Genomic DNA, 16713 nt, shown 5'->3' on the forward strand with positions numbered 1-16713 from the left:
AGCATCCTTTGGATATATACCCAAAAGTGGTATTACTGGGTCTTGAGGAAGGTTGTTTCCTAATTTTCTGAGAAATCACCACACTGACATCCAAAGGGGCTGTACCAGCTTGCATTCGCAGCAGCAATGCAGAAGTGTTCCTTTTTCCCCACAACCTCTCCAGCATAAGTTGTCATCAGTGTTTTTGATCTTGGCTATTCTTACAAGTGTAAGATTGAATCTCAGAGTTGTTTTGATTTGCATTTCTCTGATGACTAAGGATGTTAGTTCCTTAAGTGTCTTTCAGGCATTTTAGATTCCTCGGTTGAGAGTTCTCTGTTTAGGACTGTACTCCATTTTTTTTTTATTGGATTATGTGATCTTTTGGTGTCCAATTTCTTGAGTTCTTTGTATATTTTGGAGATCAGACCTCTGTCTGATGTGGGGTTAATGAAGATCTTTTTCCATTCTGTAGGCTGTCATTTTGTCTTGTTGACCGTGTCCTTTGTTTTACAGAAGCTTTTTGGTTTCAGGAGGTCCCATTTACTAATTGTTTCTCTCAGTTGTCTGTGCTGCTGGGGTTATATTTAGGAAGTGGTTCCCTGTGCCAATGTACTTCCCACTCTCTCTTCTATAAGGTTCAGTGTGGCTGGCTTTATGTTGAGGTCTTTGATCCATCTGGACTTGAGTTTTGTGCATGGTGATAGATATGGGTCTATTTTCATTTTTCTACATGTTGATATCCAGTTATGCCAGCACCACTTGTTAAATATGCTTTCTTTTTTCCATTTGATATTTTTTGCTTTCTTGTCAAAGATCAGGTATTCTAAGATGTGTGGATTGATATACGGGTCTTCTATTCAGTTCCATTGGTCCTTCTGTCTGTTCTTATGCCAGTACCAGGCTGTTTTCAGCACTGTAGCTCTGTAGTAGAGTTTGAAGTCAGGGATTGTGATGCCTCCAGAGGTTCTTTTATTGTACAGGATTGTTTTGGCTATCCTGGGTTTTTTGCTTTTCCAAATGAAGTTGAGTACCATTCTTTTGAGGTCTTTGAAGAATTTTTCTGGGATTTTGTTGGGCATTGCATTGAATCTGTAGATTACTTTTGGTAAGATTGCCATTTTTATTATGTTAATTCTGCCTACCCAAGAGCATGGGAGATCTTTCTGCTTTCTGGTGTTTTCTTCAATTTATTTCTTCAAAGATTTAAAGTTCTTGTCATACAAGTCTTCCACTTGTTTGGTTAGAGTTACTCCGAGATATTTTATGCTATTTGTGGCTATTGTGAAGGGTGTTGATTCTCTGATTTTTTTCCCCAGCCCCTTTATCATCTGTGTACAGAAGGGCTACTGACTTTTTTGAGTTAATCTTGTATCCTGCTACATTGCTGAAAGTGTTTATGAGTTGTAGAAGTTCCTTGGTAGAATTTTTGGACATAAATAGTCCATTTTGGAGGAATGTGGGCATAGTTTTCCAGGCTACTTCCTCCTGGTTGGGGTCGCTGATAATCTTATGGGGACCTAAAGAAAATTTAGAATTATGATCAAGTCCTGACTGGAGTATCCTGTGAGTCTTGATCATCTCAGGCAGCAGTCTTGAATCTGTTCTGGATGTAGAACTCAGACATCTGGGCCATCTGGTCCTACCAGAGATTTCTCAGGTGGTTTTTTTTTTTATCAAATCTGATTATTCTTTTTTAAAAATATTTATTTATTTATTATGTATACAATATTCTGTCTGTGTGTATGCCTGCAGACCAGAAGAGAGCACCAGACCCCATTACAGATGGTTGTGAGCCACCATGTGGTTGCTGGGAATTGAACTCAGGACCTTTGGAAGAGCAGGCAATGCTCTTAACCTCTGAGCCATCTCTCCAGCCCCCAAACCTGATTATTCTTAACTCAAAATGAATCCACAGCCTCTCATTTCTTGTGAAAACAAAAGCAAAACCTCTTCTCCAAAGTAACATACCTTTTGACTTCAATTTTGAAGTCAAAGTATTTTCAAAATTCCTATCTTGGATTAATTCAGCAGCATTTATAAAGAAATATCTTCTAGCAGCTGTTGTTCCTTCCTCAGCATTCAAACAACTCAAAGAGAGCATAATAACACACAGAATCCAGATTCTCTGAGTATTTTTCATCTTTATGTGGCTTTATTTTAACCTCTTTTTCCTTTATTTTTACTTTTACTTTTTGAGACCGGTTTTTCTGTATATCTTTGACTGTCCTGGAACTCCCTCTGTAGACCAGGCTGTCTTTAAACTGACAGAGATCCACCTGCCTCTGCCTCCCAAGTGCTGGGATTAAAGGTGTGTACTACCACACCTTGAACTCACAGAGATCTGTCTGCCTCTGCCTCCCAAGTGTTGGGGTTAAAGGTGTATGCTACCACACCTTGAACTCACAGAGATCTGTGAAGTTTTATTAACTTATTTGGAGTTTTGTTTTTTGTTGGTTTTTGTTTTTGTTTTTGAGACAGGATCTCAAAAACACTATGTAGTTCTGGCAGTCCTGGAACTCACAGAGATCCATCTGCCTCTGCCTCTCAAGTGCTGGGAGTAAAGGCATGCACAACCACTGCCCAGTTTATTTTTATGTATATGGGTGTTTAGCCTGTATGTATGTCTGCACCACAAGCATGCAATTCCTAAAGAGGCCAGAAGAAGCTATCAGATCCCCTGGGACTAGAGTGTAGGTCCATATTTCTATATAGTGTGGCAGCCAGGCACTAAAGCCAAAGGCCCCATCTGAGGTGGTCAAGTAGCCCTGCAGACAGGCTGTCTCTGCCTAACAAAGGGTCAGGATGTTGTTGCTCCTTCTTTGTAATTTGGAGGATGCCTTATAGAGATGCTGATTCAAGCCTACGTGACAGCTAGCATACACAGCAGACAGGTAGATGCAGATGTGACAAAACGCCATTCACCTGGTTACCTAGGAGACAGGTCTGGTGTATTTTCCCACTCAATTTATGTGTTGGCATAAAAGATGTTTGGAGAATAAACGCGTGGAGATCTTCAGGAGAGAAGAACCCTGAAATGCCCTTCTGTGATGCCTGTGTAATCTGCATCTGATTATTCCTTGTGGCTCCGTACCAGTCCAGTTAGGGAAAATAGTTATCTATGTTGGGGCCCATGGGCTCTAACAATGGAGTAACAGTTGTGAGCTGCCATGTCAGTGCTGGGGATTGAATCAAGGTCCTCTAGAAGAGCAACCGGTGCTGAGCCATCATCTCCCATCAACCCCTATAACACGAACAGGAGTTGCTTGTTGTTGGGGTTTTTGTCCCGCCCAGTACCCCACAACTGTTTAGCCCCAAAGAAAATCACACATGTCTCCATAAATTATAAGCCGATTGGCCCATTAGCTCTAGCCTCTCACTGGCTCTCACATCTTGATTAACCCATTTTTCTGATCTATGTTAGCCATGTGGCTCAGTACCTTTTTCAGTGGGGCAGATCACATCCTGCTGCTTCGGTGGTCTAGGCAGGAGTGGGAGGAATCAACTTCCTCCTTCCCAGAATTCTGTTCTCATTGCATCATTTCTGCTTCCTGTCTGGTTTTCCCGCCTATACTTCCTGCCTGGCCAATCAGTGTTTATTTAAAACATGATTGACAGAATACGAACAATTCTCCTGCACCAAACCCCTCCCCCAATTTAGTAATTGACCTATGCCAGTCTTTTGTAGGCAGCCACAGCTGCTGGACTCACGGATACAGCAGTCCTCTCATGTCCAGAGGCAATATCAGTCCTCCCTGACCTCTTGCTCTTCCAGTCTGAAATGGTCCCTGAGCCTTTGGGTGGTGGGTGGTGGCACAGATGGCAAGTTTGCGGTTCAGCATCCTTAGTTTTTCAAAAAATATGCCTTTTTTTTTGAGACTTATTTTATGACTGTTTTGTCTGCATGTGCATCTGTACACCATGTACATACCTTGTACCTGTGGAAACCAGACAGGCCACCTGATCCCCCTGGAACTGGAGTGACAGTTGTGAGCCAACATGTGGGTGTTGTGAATCAAACCCATGTGCCCTGCAAGCATAGCAAATGCTCTTCACTACTCAACCATCTACTTTTGTTTTGTTTTGTTTTTCGAGATAGGGTTTCTCTGTGGCTTTGGAGCCTGTCCTGGAACTAGCTCTTGTAGTTCAGGCCTTGAATTCACAGAGATCAGCCTGCCTTTGCCTCCAGAGTGCTGGGATTAAAGGCATGCACCACCACCACCCAGCTAGCCATCTACTTTTTAACAACAGAATGGATTACATGGATTTTCAAATGTTGTAGCAGCCATGAATGTCAGGAATAAATTTTTTGGCCATCTTGTTAATTATTTTTGCATATTGTTGAATTCAATGGACACCTCCCTATATTTTCTCTAATTTCTTGGATTTGCTCATTTTAAAATGTATTTTTTATCACTTGTTTGTGTGAGTGATTGGCGTGCAGGGACACAGGTGGGGAGGTCAGAGGATAATCTGCAGGAGTCAGTTCGCTCCTCCCATCACCTGGGTACTGGGGATTGACCTCAGTTCATCGGGCTTCACACCAAGCGCTTCACTTGCTAAACTGTGTTCCCTAACCTCCTTGCTAACATTTTATCGATTTCTACATCTAAGTTCATAAGTGATACTGACTTGTTATTTTGAAGGTTTATTAATTTTTGCGTGTATAGGTGTTTTGCCTCTACGTCTGCGCACATGCTTGCAGAGCCCCTGGAGGTCAGAGGAGGGCATTGAATCCCCTGGAACCGGAGTTAACAGAGGTTTTGATTTTTTACAAAGTTTGATTCCCAGAATCAAAAAAGAAAACCAAAAACTCTACAAAGATATCTTTAATAAATAAATAATTTTAAAGAAAAATTGGGGCTTGGAGAGATGGCTCAGTAGTTAAAGAGCACTGGCTGATCTTCCAGAGGATCCTGGTTCAGTTCTCAGTACCCACATGAGAAAATCTTTTTTTAAAATATTTATTAATTATGTATACAATATTCTGTCTGCGTGTATGCCTGCAGGCCAGAAGAAGGCACCAGACTCCATTACAGATGGTTGTGAGCCACCATGTGGTTTCTGGGAATTGAACTCAGGACCTTTGGAAGAGCAGGCAATGCTCTTAACCTCTGAGCCATCTTTCCAGCCCCCTCACAATTTTCTTTAACTCCAGTTACAGGAGACCTGTCTCCCTCTTCCCCAGATACAAGAGATGTAGACACATATGCAGGCGAAACACCCATACACACAAATTAATTTAATTAAGAAGAATGGGATATATTCGGGAGGCCGAGACAGGCGGGTCTCTGTGAGCTGCAGGCCAGCCTGGTCTACAGAGCAAGTTCCAGGACAGCCAGAGCTGTTGCACAGAGAAACCCTGTGTCAAACAAACAAAGAAGAAGGTGGTCAATGGAGCTGGAGAAATGGCTCAGCAGTAAGTATGCTTGTGGTTCTTGCAGAGGGCCTGAGTTGATTCCTGGCACCCACATGGTGGCTCATAATTATTTATAACTCCATTTCCGGTGTATCTGGTCCCATGTACCAGGCATACACAGGGTGCACAGCCAAGCATGTAGGCAAGAGGCCCCCACACACAAAATTTGGGACTTTTACTGTTTCTGTACCTCAGCCCTCTCATTTGCAAACGTCAAATCCTGCTTGACTGAGGATGGAGAGCCCTAGTATGAGCTAGTTCTGTTCAAAGGGCTTAGAGTTTAATTTCCTATACCGTGCTCTTATATACCAACATTGTGTAGGGCTGTTGTCTAAGTCTTTAAGGAAATTGAAGCAGATTGAATCATTCCATCCTGCTGAGAAATTCAAGCAGAAAGGTAACAAATCAAAATAGCTTTAGGAAGTCCCTGAAACTGACCAGACTCACTCAACCCCTCCCTGTTCAAGTAAAACATAAAGTGAGAGTCCCTCTGGAAGGAGGGAAACTGAGCTGCAGAGACTGGGACCAGTCCAGCTGCTGGGAAGAGGTTTAGACCAACTGAGGCACCTGGAAAGGATGCTCTCCAATCTGCAGAGCTGCCTGCAGGCTGTGCAGTGTGCTCCAGGGTCCCAGCTTTTGTGAACTCTCACCCATGTTGGGTGAGTTTTGGAAATGCAGCTGTCTGATCCATTTCCATTCCTGTAAGTAACCTCTCACCCATATTCTTGCAAGTAATCCCAATAAAGCTTGGTTCACCATTCCAGCACTTGGGATGATGGGACAGGCAGATCTCTGGGAGTCCAAGTCCAGCCTGGTCTAGAGTGAGTTCCAGGACTGCCAGGGATACACAGAGAAACCATTTCAAAAAAACAATTTTTAAAAAACTTGGCAGGGCTGGAGAAATGGCTCACAGGTTAGAGCACTAACTGCTCTTCCAGAGGTCCTGAATTCAATTCCCAGCAACTACATGGTTGCTCAAAACCATCTGTAATGAGATCTGGTGCCCTCTCCCGCCCTGCAGGCAGAACACTGTATACATAATAAATAAACAAACAAACTTGGTTCATTTGGTGGTATCTACACTTGGCTATGCTGCATCTCCTCGGGTACAGTTTTGTCACACAATAGTACATGCACGTTGTACATGCATGTGAGTGCATGTGGCGCCAGAGGGTAACATCAGGTGTCTTCCTATTTTTTTTTTTTTAAACAGAATCTGAAAGAACCTGAAGCTCAACTGACTGGCACTTAATCAACTATCTATGATTAAGTCAGAGCGAGGAAACGACTGTAGCTGATAGCATTGATATTATTTATCTTGTGTGCACACACAGATGTGGAGGTCTGAGGGCAGCTTGTGAGAGTTGCTTATCCATCCACCATGTGAGTTCTGGGAATCAATTCAGGTCATTAGACCTGGTGGCCAGCACCTTTACTAGCCGAGTCGTCTCAGTGGCCCACATCTAAAGACTTTTTCCCACCTCTGCAGAACTAGGGACCACCAAAGAGAATTTGGTGCAGGAGCCCAGCACCCAAGAGCTGTTTCGCACACAACTGTACTTCAACAGGGTGAGGAAAGACAGTGAAGACCTTGCAAACAGATAAGATGAACAAGTACATCTTCCCAGATAGCTGACATGCAGTTCTTAAACCTAACACGCCTCACTACACTAAAGCAAACATTCACAATCAATAGAATTGGGACATTTTTCTTGCTGAAATCAACAGGCCACTTCATATTCCATGTCCCCTAACATTTGCAGCAATCCTCTTGAATCAGCCTCTCCAGGCCCTTGTGTTGGGCAATATTATTTTAATGGCCAATAGCCAGGAAGGTGCAGGGATAGGTGGGGCTGGCAGGCAGAGAGCAGCAGAAATAGGAAGAAAAATCTGTGAGAAGAAAGAACAACAACAGAACAAGAAGAAGTGGACATCAGGGGTCAGCCACCCAGCCAGCCATGGAGAAAGAAGGAAAGATATACAAAAGTTCAAAAAGATAAAAAGCCCAGAGGCAAAAGATAGACAGGAAAATTTAAGAAAAGCTGGCAAGAAACAAGCCACACTAAGGCTGGGCATTCATAACTAAGAAGAAACCTGTATGTGTGATTTATTTGGGGACTGGGTGGTGGGCACCTCAAAAAGCCAAAAGAGTAAAACATCAAACAGTCATGATTACAGGCATGAGTCACCACTTCTGGTTACTGGGACCTCTTTACTCAAAGATGTAGGCAAAGTGGTTATCTTCCAGTGTTTATCAAGAAGGCAAATTCCCAAACTATCACTGGACACAGAGGGAGGCCTTGGAGTAGGATGGTAGATTTTGTGGAATCCCAGACAGAAAACCTTGTCTGGATTAAGAATAAAGTCCATCAAAATATAATCTGCTTTCTGGACACAGTAGGGAATGTGCTGATCTCTTCTGAATGCACATTCCTGAGCTGCCCCTACTGCACTAGCCAGCATTCAGCCCTTTGGACAAGTGAGACAATGACTCCAGAAAGAAAAGACAGGCTATTTATCAGCGTCCTAAATTTTAACCCCAAGAGAGCAGCCCAGGCTGAGTGCCCTCATCACCACCAGAGGAGGAAAGGGTCCTGATGAAGGGCCATCTACACAAACCTTCCAATAGTTCAAAAGAACATGGTGAATCCATTGCTAAAGTGATTCCTCCTTGCAAGGTTCTGTCCTCGGCCCACACCTACCCCACAGACGGACCACTTTTACCTCAAAACACTGAAACAAAGAGTCCTTTGGAGCAAACACCTATGAACAAAAGTCCTTTATGCTAGGAAAGTATTACCCTCTAAAATAGGGCTATATTTACAAATTTTATTTTTTTATCTCAAAAATACATATAAATGAAAAGCTGTTCTCCAAATGTGACAGGCCTTTGCCTATCATGTGGTATTATCTCTATCACAAACACTGTCATATGAAAATCAGCACACAGCTCCGAAACACACCATTTACAGGCACACATACTATAAGTCATGAACTCCTTTCTACTTACACAAACTGCAGCTGCAGGTGGGAATTTCAGAAGCTGGGCTGCCCTTGCTTTCCACCCTCGGGAAGTAAATACAAACCCATGTCAAAGATGGAACCGAGATGTGGAAGCTACACAAGCTCCTTTAGACACACACACACACACACAAGACCCAAGGCCACAGCAAGGCCCTGCTACAAAGTCAACGTTGGGGTGTTTCTCAAAGAGAGGAAAGAGATAACATTTGAATAAAAATGCAAAGCTGAAGAAAAAGAACAGATGATCTAAACGGTTATGCTGCCGAGCAGTGGTGGCGCCCACCTCAGCTTTAATGCTGGCAGAGGCAGGTGGATCTCTGGGAGTTCCTAGTTCCAGGACAGCTAGGGCTGTTACAGAGAAACCCTGCCTCAAAAAATGGTTATGTCTGTTTCCTGGGGAAATTGGAACCCTCTCAGGATGAAGCTGCACAACCCAGTGCAGGATAGACACTGGCACCCGATGGTAGAAGCCGTGACCTCCTACACAGTCATGTCTATACAGGCGTCGCAAGGTGTCTGTTTAGTTTAGACAGTCAATAATGAGGTCATGTGGTAAACTGTCACTTCCAAAAAACGAAGCGCAAAATCAACCTCTATGACTCAAGAGCTGATCCAGGTCAAAGCTTTGGTATATGCTGGAGGTTGTTTTGGTGACAACCAAAGCTTACTAAGATTCTCTGCTCTAGGATTTGTCCCCAAAACAAAACCCCTGGTCCACAAAGCTCAATGACATATAAATAAGAAACTGTACAAAGAGAACAAACAAGCCACGATCCCCTTTCCAAGGGCTTGGTTTCCTGTGCAGCGGTTCTGAAGGCACCCACTACAGCCACACACTTTGACCAAAACTCGACATGCTGTAATTGGTGAGACTGTTCTGAAAACAAGCGCCCACAGGCAGGCAGCTGCTGTGCCAAGTTCAACAAAACACGAGGTGAGAGTTCTCATACTGCAACACAAGCTGGGCAGCAACAGAGGAAAGACTTAAGGCAAGAAGAGTCACTGGAGAGTCAAGCCCATGGCCTCCAGCAGGAACAGTTTCTAATAGTGGGGGTGCTTCTCAGTTGCTAGCTGTCAGACACCATTTCCTCCTCCTCGTCATCCTCATCTTCCTTTCTGTCTAGTTCAGAGGTGTCTGAAGACTCATGGAGCAAGACATATTCTCTGCTACTGAACCCAAATTTAAGGACATCTTTTTCTTTCAGTTCATAGTATCTCTGTGGCTCAATACGTTTGTTGTTCAAGAAGGTTCCATTGCCTGAGCCGAGGTCAATGATGTAGGGTTTCACCCTCCGACCAACTGTGCCATCAGCACGCGTGTACTCCACAAGCCTAGAAGAGACCGGGGAGAGAAGCCTGTGAGCCATGTCCTGCCAGAGACCACCTACTCTAAAGCTCGCTGCTACAGATCTAGATGTCACTGCCTTGGATTGAACATGGGTCAAATGCAAACTATAGGAGGTCACTGGAAGTACTGCCTGGCTAAGGGAATTGGGAGCAGTTTACATATACCCAAGAGAAAAGGTAGAGGGCTGGGAGTGGTAGGTGGGGGTGGAGGGCCACGAAAAATTCTAATGTAGAACTCAAGACTTCTTGTTATGGCTACACACATACTCCCCGATGCTGTACATCTATTTTAGCACCAGCCCAAATGAGGAAAAAACATTAGAATGAGAACTTGAGAGTCAGGGGCTAGATATGAGACAGAGTTCTGCTCTGAAGGTCATTTGTACCATCAGCTGACTGTGCTGAGCTACAGTTTTCTCAGCTGTCAAATGAGGATGCTAACCCTGGTCCTGTTTTCCCCACGGGAGTGTCGAGGACCAGATGGTAAGGGTCTATGATCTAAGCAGCAGATTCAGCCAGCGTATACCTGGCATTCTGACTCTGGCTTCCACTTCTATTTGGTCCTCATGACAGCCCTGGGGACATATGGAAATAGGTCCAGAGTGGGGCAGGACCTTCTAAATTTTTTTTCTTTTCTTTTTGAGAAGCAATGTTGGTACATAGGCCACGCTTAGAGGGTACACCAGTCTTTTCTGCTTGGCCTCCAGAGACCTGGGATTAGGATTACAGGCCTGCACCTTCACAACAGTAGAGCCTAATATCTGGGTTTCTGATATCAAGTTCAAGACTCTCATATAAATGTTAAGAGATTACTCAAGGGCTGCTAGACTTTCAGCCCAGCTCATTAGATACAAGGGCAATGGGCTCTTCTGCATCCTCACACAAACAGCCATAGGCATCCCCAGTGAGACACTCCCCCCAGCTCCCTCTCCAGTTCTCCCCTGGTCTACCTACCGGTACTGGAAGACTGCATGCTGCTTGGAGCAAGAGGGATGGTCGATGGGAATGTCGGCGATGCGGCGATGTCGCCCCAGAAGGTAAGCACTCTGCCGATGGATGTACATGACTGGAAGTACCTCATCATTTTTAAAGGGGTAGAGACGCCACCGTTTTTTGGGGATCCGGGCTTCTGGGGGCTCACTGTACTTAATAACCACACCCCGGAAGGTATTGGTGTCCTCAAGAAGTGCCCCAGAAAGTTCAAAGCTTGGTTTTTCTTTGACAGGCACCTCTTTGCTCCTGTTACCAGCAGGGCGAGGGATCACCTCCTGAGCCTCACTGCCAGCACCTTCATTCTGCTGGCGATGCTCCCGGCGCCTGGCATTATGAAAGTCCCTCTCTTCTTCCTGGGCCTGCAGAATCTGGCTGTCTCGGTCCCGACCCTGCCCACTGACAGGCCTCTCACCAGAGCTCCTCCTTTGGTGGGAATGGCCCCGGTGCCGGTCTCGCTCACTGTTATGAGTTCTCCTTTGTTCCTGTTCTGATGGCTCCCGGTGCTGCCGATCCTCTCGTCCTCTCCGTGGATGGTCCTCACGTTCCTGAAATTAAGATGCATTCAGTAAAGGAAAGATGGCTTCTACTCTATGAATAAGCTGCCAGGGCTGGGGAGATGCCTTAGCAGTTAAGAGCACTAACTGCTGTTCAAGAGAACCCAGGTTCAGTTCTTAACACCCACATAGTTGTTCGCAACCATCTGTTCCAAGGGAATCCAATGCCCTCTTATGACAAGTGTAGGCGCTGCATCTCTATGATGCACAGACATCCATGCAGGGAAAACATCCACACACATAAAATACTTAAATCTCGCAAAACAACACACTTGTGACCTGGGTGCTGGAATTCAGAACAAAGTCTTATTCCCACAAGGCTATCTGTGGTAATTCTGTTCCCCTGGCGGGCCATTAAGACTCTATAGTCCATGCTGCTCCTCAAATACAGGTCTGACAGCCCAAGTCCACATTCAGAGCCCTCAAGACAAGAGGCTGAAAGAGAGGGGAGGAGAATATTCCCTCCAGTCATCTGCAGGCAAACTCACAGGGCAACATGTGTAGAAAACAGCACAGAGTAGCCAGGTAGTGGTGGTGGTGAACACCATTAATCCCAGCATCACTGCAAGGCCAGCCTGGTCTACAGAGTGAGTTCTAGGACAGCCAAGGCCACCTGAAACCTGCCCCCCACCAAAAACGGAATTAAAGAAAGAAAACAGAATAGTCACATTTAAGCTACGTAAAGGAAAAAGTCAACTTTCTCATAAGCCACAAGAGAAATTGAAATAATTTCAAAAGCTCCCACTTCAACAACTACAAAGATTATTCAGACATCTAGGAATAAACCTAAGAAACATGAAAGCCTCAAGAAACGTACAAGAAAGTATTACTTGGTAGTTTCCAAACTTCTGACAAAATGGAAACACATACTAAAAATCAGTCTGGCAGAAACCACAATACATATCACACACCAGTAGATCAATGAGAGCCTGGTAGTGGCGCAGGCTTTTGAACCCAGCACTCAGAAGGCAGAGGCAGGCAGGCCTCTGTGAGTTTGAGGCCAGCCTGGTCTACAGAGTTCCAGCAGGTTATTACACAAAAGGCTATTACACAAAGAAACCCTGTCTCGAAAAAACAATGACAGAAACAGACCAGTGAGAAATCAATCAGTAAGGCAACCAGTCCACAGGCTGGTATCAACAGCAGTCTCCAGAAGCTAATACTTAGTAACCCCTATCTCACTAGGAACCAGAATATCAATGCAAAAAATAAATAAATAAAAATTTTCTCAGATTAGCAAAACTAAAAAGGTCAGGAATTGCTACTATCAAGAGAAGGAACTGGGGTGGCATAGTGAGAATAAGAACCTATCTCCACAGTGGGCAAGGGGTGGGGAATCAAGTGTCTAGGCCTAGCCAGGTGGTGTGGCTCTTGGCTTTATCCCAGTACTCAGGAGGCAGAGACAGACGGATCTCTGTGAGTTTGAGGTCAGCCTAGTCTACAGAGTGAGTTTCAGCACAGTCAAGGCTACACAAAGAAACCATCTCGAAAAGCCAGAGTTCTCGGTCTGCCTATCTACCTACCAAACAAGTTTCAGGCCAATCTGGGTCTAATTAGCAGGAGATCAACTGTTTCAACTACAAAGATGTGAAACCATGTAATTTTTGTCTTTTTCCCTTGGTTTATTAAGCAAGTCATCAGGGTTCAAACATCCTGTAACATGTGTCAGGATTTTCTTCCTTTTAAGGCTGAGTAATAATCCATTAATATAAAAACAAACATAATGGTAACGGGACTAGGATTCAGACAAGGCAAGCACTCCTAAACTTTAGCCCCAGTCCTTACTTTTGAGACGGTGTCTCTACTAAGCTCTTAGCCAGTCTTGAACTTGTGATCCTCCTGTCTCTGTGTAGGGTTACATGCACACACCACCACACCTACATCAAGCAAGACATTACTAGAAAACCTGGAAGATAACTCAGCAGTTAAAAGCACTTTTTGCTCTCCAGAGGACCTGGGTCAGTTCCCAGCACCCTCATGGTGTCTTACAGCCATCCTTAAGTTCTAGGGAATCTGGTACTCTTCCAGACTGTGGGCACCAGACATATACACGGTGTACATACATACATGCAGGCAGACATAAAAACATGCAAAAAAAATTTTTTTAACCACACACACATTCAAGACTGTTCTAACATTTACAGAGATGCAAACAAAGGAACCAGAACAGCTAATCTTTTTGTTTTGTTTTGTTTTTCAAGACAGGGTTTCTCTGTAGCTTTGGAGCCTGTCCTGGAACTAGCTCTTGTGGACCAGGCTGGTCTCGAACTCACAAAGATCCGCCTGTCTCTGCTTCCTGAGTGCTGGGATTAAAGGCGCGTGCCACTACCGCCTGGCTCAGAACAGCTAATTTTTGAAAGAATAAAGTAGAAGAAATCAGGACACTTGGTTTCAAGATTTATATTACTTAAGTGTGGTAATTGAGACAGCATGGTATTGGCAGAATTACAGACATATGCCCGATGGATTTTCAATGTGCAGTAAAATAACAGTGTCCTTTTAAAGAATGTATTGGAGCATGCGGGCAGTCACAGGTCAAACCTGGCCCATCCGTGCTGGTTTAAACAGTGCCATAAACAATGTCTGTCCATCCAGGAAATGAGAGACAGAGAAGCAGCTGGGAGAAGGATAAAGGTGGAAAGGAATGGGACTAAAGAGCAGTCTGAAGCATCCCACAGCAGTGAGCCGTCAGTATCCTGACCGTGATACTGCCCACGGTCGTGTGAGAAGTTACCATTGGGAGAAACGGAAATGTATTTCTGACAAAGGGTTATCAGAATCAAACCAATCATTTCCTCCAAATTTAAATATTCGTGTAAAACAACCGCAAACACACAGCCAGTTTTTAGAAGAGTCCACTGCCAGGACAAGGACACACGGACACACGAAGGTGCAGACCCTCGTCAGCAACGGCTCTAGACACGAACTTCCTATCAAGGGCGCCTGCCCCCTCACTCACCTGCTTCACTTTAACCGAGGTGTAGTGGGGACTCCGGCTTCTCTTAGTCCGTGGAGACTTGCTTCTTCTCCCTGAGGACTTGTTTTTCTTTTTGGCTGGGGACCTTTTCAGAGCATGGTACACAGGATTTTACCTCAATGTCCCTTCCCCCAAAGAAATCAGCTTCAAGTATCAGGCTCGCCCGCTAGACACCACACGTTTGTGAACCCGCTAGCGGAAATCAGGCCTTGGCTCTCCTGCTCACTTGGAGCAAACAAACGTACACGACTTCCTGCTGAGGCCTGCTCACTCACATAACCTAATTCTTGAACCCCAAAGCCTCAAACACCTTTCTTTCTCCAGTCTGTCATTCTACTAATTGGCACCACTATCCAGGAAGTCAATCTTGACTGTGTTTTTTTTCCCCCCTAACACACTCCTTTCTCCAGCAACCACATCCAATCCCTTGGCAAGTCCTAGGTACCCACCCTGTCCTCCATCCCACGTTATCCCTACAGCCTACAATGCTCCTCCTTCGTCACTCAATCCAGGATACACTGGATGTCTTATTCCGACTTTTAAAAACAAACACAGTTCTACTTCAGGTTCTTTGTATATAATTTTCTGTCGTGATAGCGCGCGTGCTGGGATTAAAGGCGTGCGCCACCACCGCCCGGCCACATTACAGTTTTAACCCATCATTAACACTAATCGAACCTATCTACTTGTTATTTTATTTTCCTTCTTAGGGTTAGAGCACGCCCAGTTTCGCCAGGGTCAAACCATCTCTCCTTATCCTGTGGCCCAGTAAGTACCTCAATTGATCTTTAGCCCATACTATGCACTCAGTAAATCGATGCTGTACGGAGGCATCGGCGAATGAGTGCTGCGAAGAAGTCGCCAAGACCCAACGTGAGACACTCTTTGGCGGCAGGTGAGTGGAAAGACATTCCCACCGTCCACCGCAGGCAGGCGGGGGAATCTCATTGCAACTCAACAGGTTCTCTGCATCAAGAGTCGCTCGCACCGCCCGGAACCCGCGCCATCCCGGCCGCGGCCCGCTCACCGGCTCGCTCCCCGGCCTCGACTCCCGCGGTGGCCGCCGCGGCCTGGCTCAGCGGCGGGCGGGGACGGGTTAGCGGCTGGGGCGTCGGGTCGGCGGTGCGCGACCGGTTCGGGGCTCAGACGCTCCTGCTTCACCACCACGGTCGCCAGCGCGTCGTCTGCCCGGTGTCGCCGTCGGCCGCTTCGCTCCCGCTCGCTCTTCCCCTCCTTCATCCTGCGGCCCGACCGAGAGCCACTTGCAGGGTCCGTTGAGCCACTCGAGCCGAAGGAAGTGACGGGCCGACCTTTGCACTTCCGCTTCCGGGAAGCACGGAAGATCCCAGAAGCCCTCACGGCGAGGTAAACCCCCCCGGTGGGCGGGGCAGCAGGTGATAGGGTTCGCACGCTGGGGACGCCCCGGCTGGTGGCAGAGGGATCTGGGCTGCTAGCAAGTGAGACTGGAGGGCTGGAAAGTCAGGGCCAGTCCTCGGAAGACTGAGACAGGAGGATCGCTGTAAATTCGAGGCCAGCCTGGGCAATTTAGTGAGAATTCTATCTCAAAATTTGAAAAAGTTGTCTCTCAGGTAGAGCAATTGCCTAGCCGAACCCAAAGTCATGGATTCTGTCCACAGCACCGCCAAATAGAAATGGTTGAAGTTAAAAGGGGCGGAAAGCCGGGGGATGTGGCTTAGCTGTACAGTGAACGTTTGCCTCGCGTGTGCAAAGCCCTGGGGGCAACCTCCAGGATCTCAAAAATGATCAAACTAATTTTTTTTTAAATCCGTTTTGTTTTGTTTTGTTTTTCCAGACAGGGCTTCTATATGTATCCCTGGCTGTCCTAGAATTTACTCTGTACACAGGCTAACCTCGAACCCGGAGAGCTGCCTGACTGCCTCCCAAACGCTGGGATTAAAGGAATGCACCACTTCTGCCTGGCTTTTTAAAAAAGGAAAATCTAGCCGGGCGGTGGTGGCGCACGCCTTTAATCCCAGCACTTGGGAGGCAGAGGCAGGCGGATCTCTGTGAGTTCGAGACCAGCCTGGTCTATAAGAGCTAGTTCCAGGACAGGCTCCAAAACCACAGAGAAACCCTGTCTCGAAAAAGCAAAAAAAAATAAAAAAAAATAAAATAAAATAAATAAAAAAAGGAAAATCTTATGTAGGAAAGCTAATCCAATGCTGTTCGTGGAGGATTGTTGATAGTTACAAAACACAGACAAGTACTCAACAATAGGAAATTATTTTTGTTTGTTTGTTTCTTGAGACAGTGTCTTCATGCAGCCTTGGCTGTCCTGTAACTCACAAAGATCCACCAGCCTTTGCCTTCCAAGTGCCAATCATCGCCAAACAATTTAAGAAGTCAGGAGATGACTTCCGTTTTTAGGCTCAGCAAAGGTGGTCTGCTCATTTCATCAC

The 16713-nt window shown here is 45.6% G+C and overlaps 1 protein-coding gene across 1 annotated transcript; it reads right to left on the minus strand.

Annotated features, from left to right (window-relative positions):
* Window positions 1-8215: 8215 nt before the first annotated feature.
* On the minus strand, window positions 8216-15590 carry Snip1 (Smad nuclear interacting protein 1). Its single transcript, XM_041653011.1, has 4 exons — window positions 15321-15590; window positions 14276-14378; window positions 10724-11307; window positions 8216-9754 (listed from the first exon to the last, which is right to left on the minus strand). The coding sequence occupies exons 1-4, from the start codon at window positions 15530-15532 to the stop codon at window positions 9490-9492; spliced, it is 1164 nt and encodes a 387-aa protein (XP_041508945.1). The 5' UTR covers window positions 15533-15590; the 3' UTR covers window positions 8216-9489.
* Window positions 15591-16713: the final 1123 nt, after the last annotated feature.

Source organism: Microtus oregoni, unplaced genomic scaffold, assembly GCF_018167655.1.
Source record: "Microtus oregoni isolate MIOR12 unplaced genomic scaffold, Mior012 000005F_ref0000423, whole genome shotgun sequence".
Lineage (NCBI taxonomy): Eukaryota > Metazoa > Chordata > Mammalia > Rodentia > Cricetidae > Microtus > Microtus oregoni.

Bases quoted from the DNA above. Each gene is read 5' to 3' on its own strand.
- Snip1 (XM_041653011.1), bottom strand. From the start codon at position 15,532: ATGAAGGAGGGGAAGAGCGAGCGGGAGCGAAGCGGCCGACGGCGACAC. The intron at 14,379-15,320 runs GTGAGCGGGCCG...TGCTCTGAAAAG, and splicing joins CGAGGCCGGGGAGCGAGCCG to GTCCCCAGCCAAAAAGAAAA. The intron at 11,308-14,275 runs GTGAGTGAGGGG...TCTTAATTTCAG, and splicing joins CCTCGGTTAAAGTGAAGCAG to GAACGTGAGGACCATCCACG.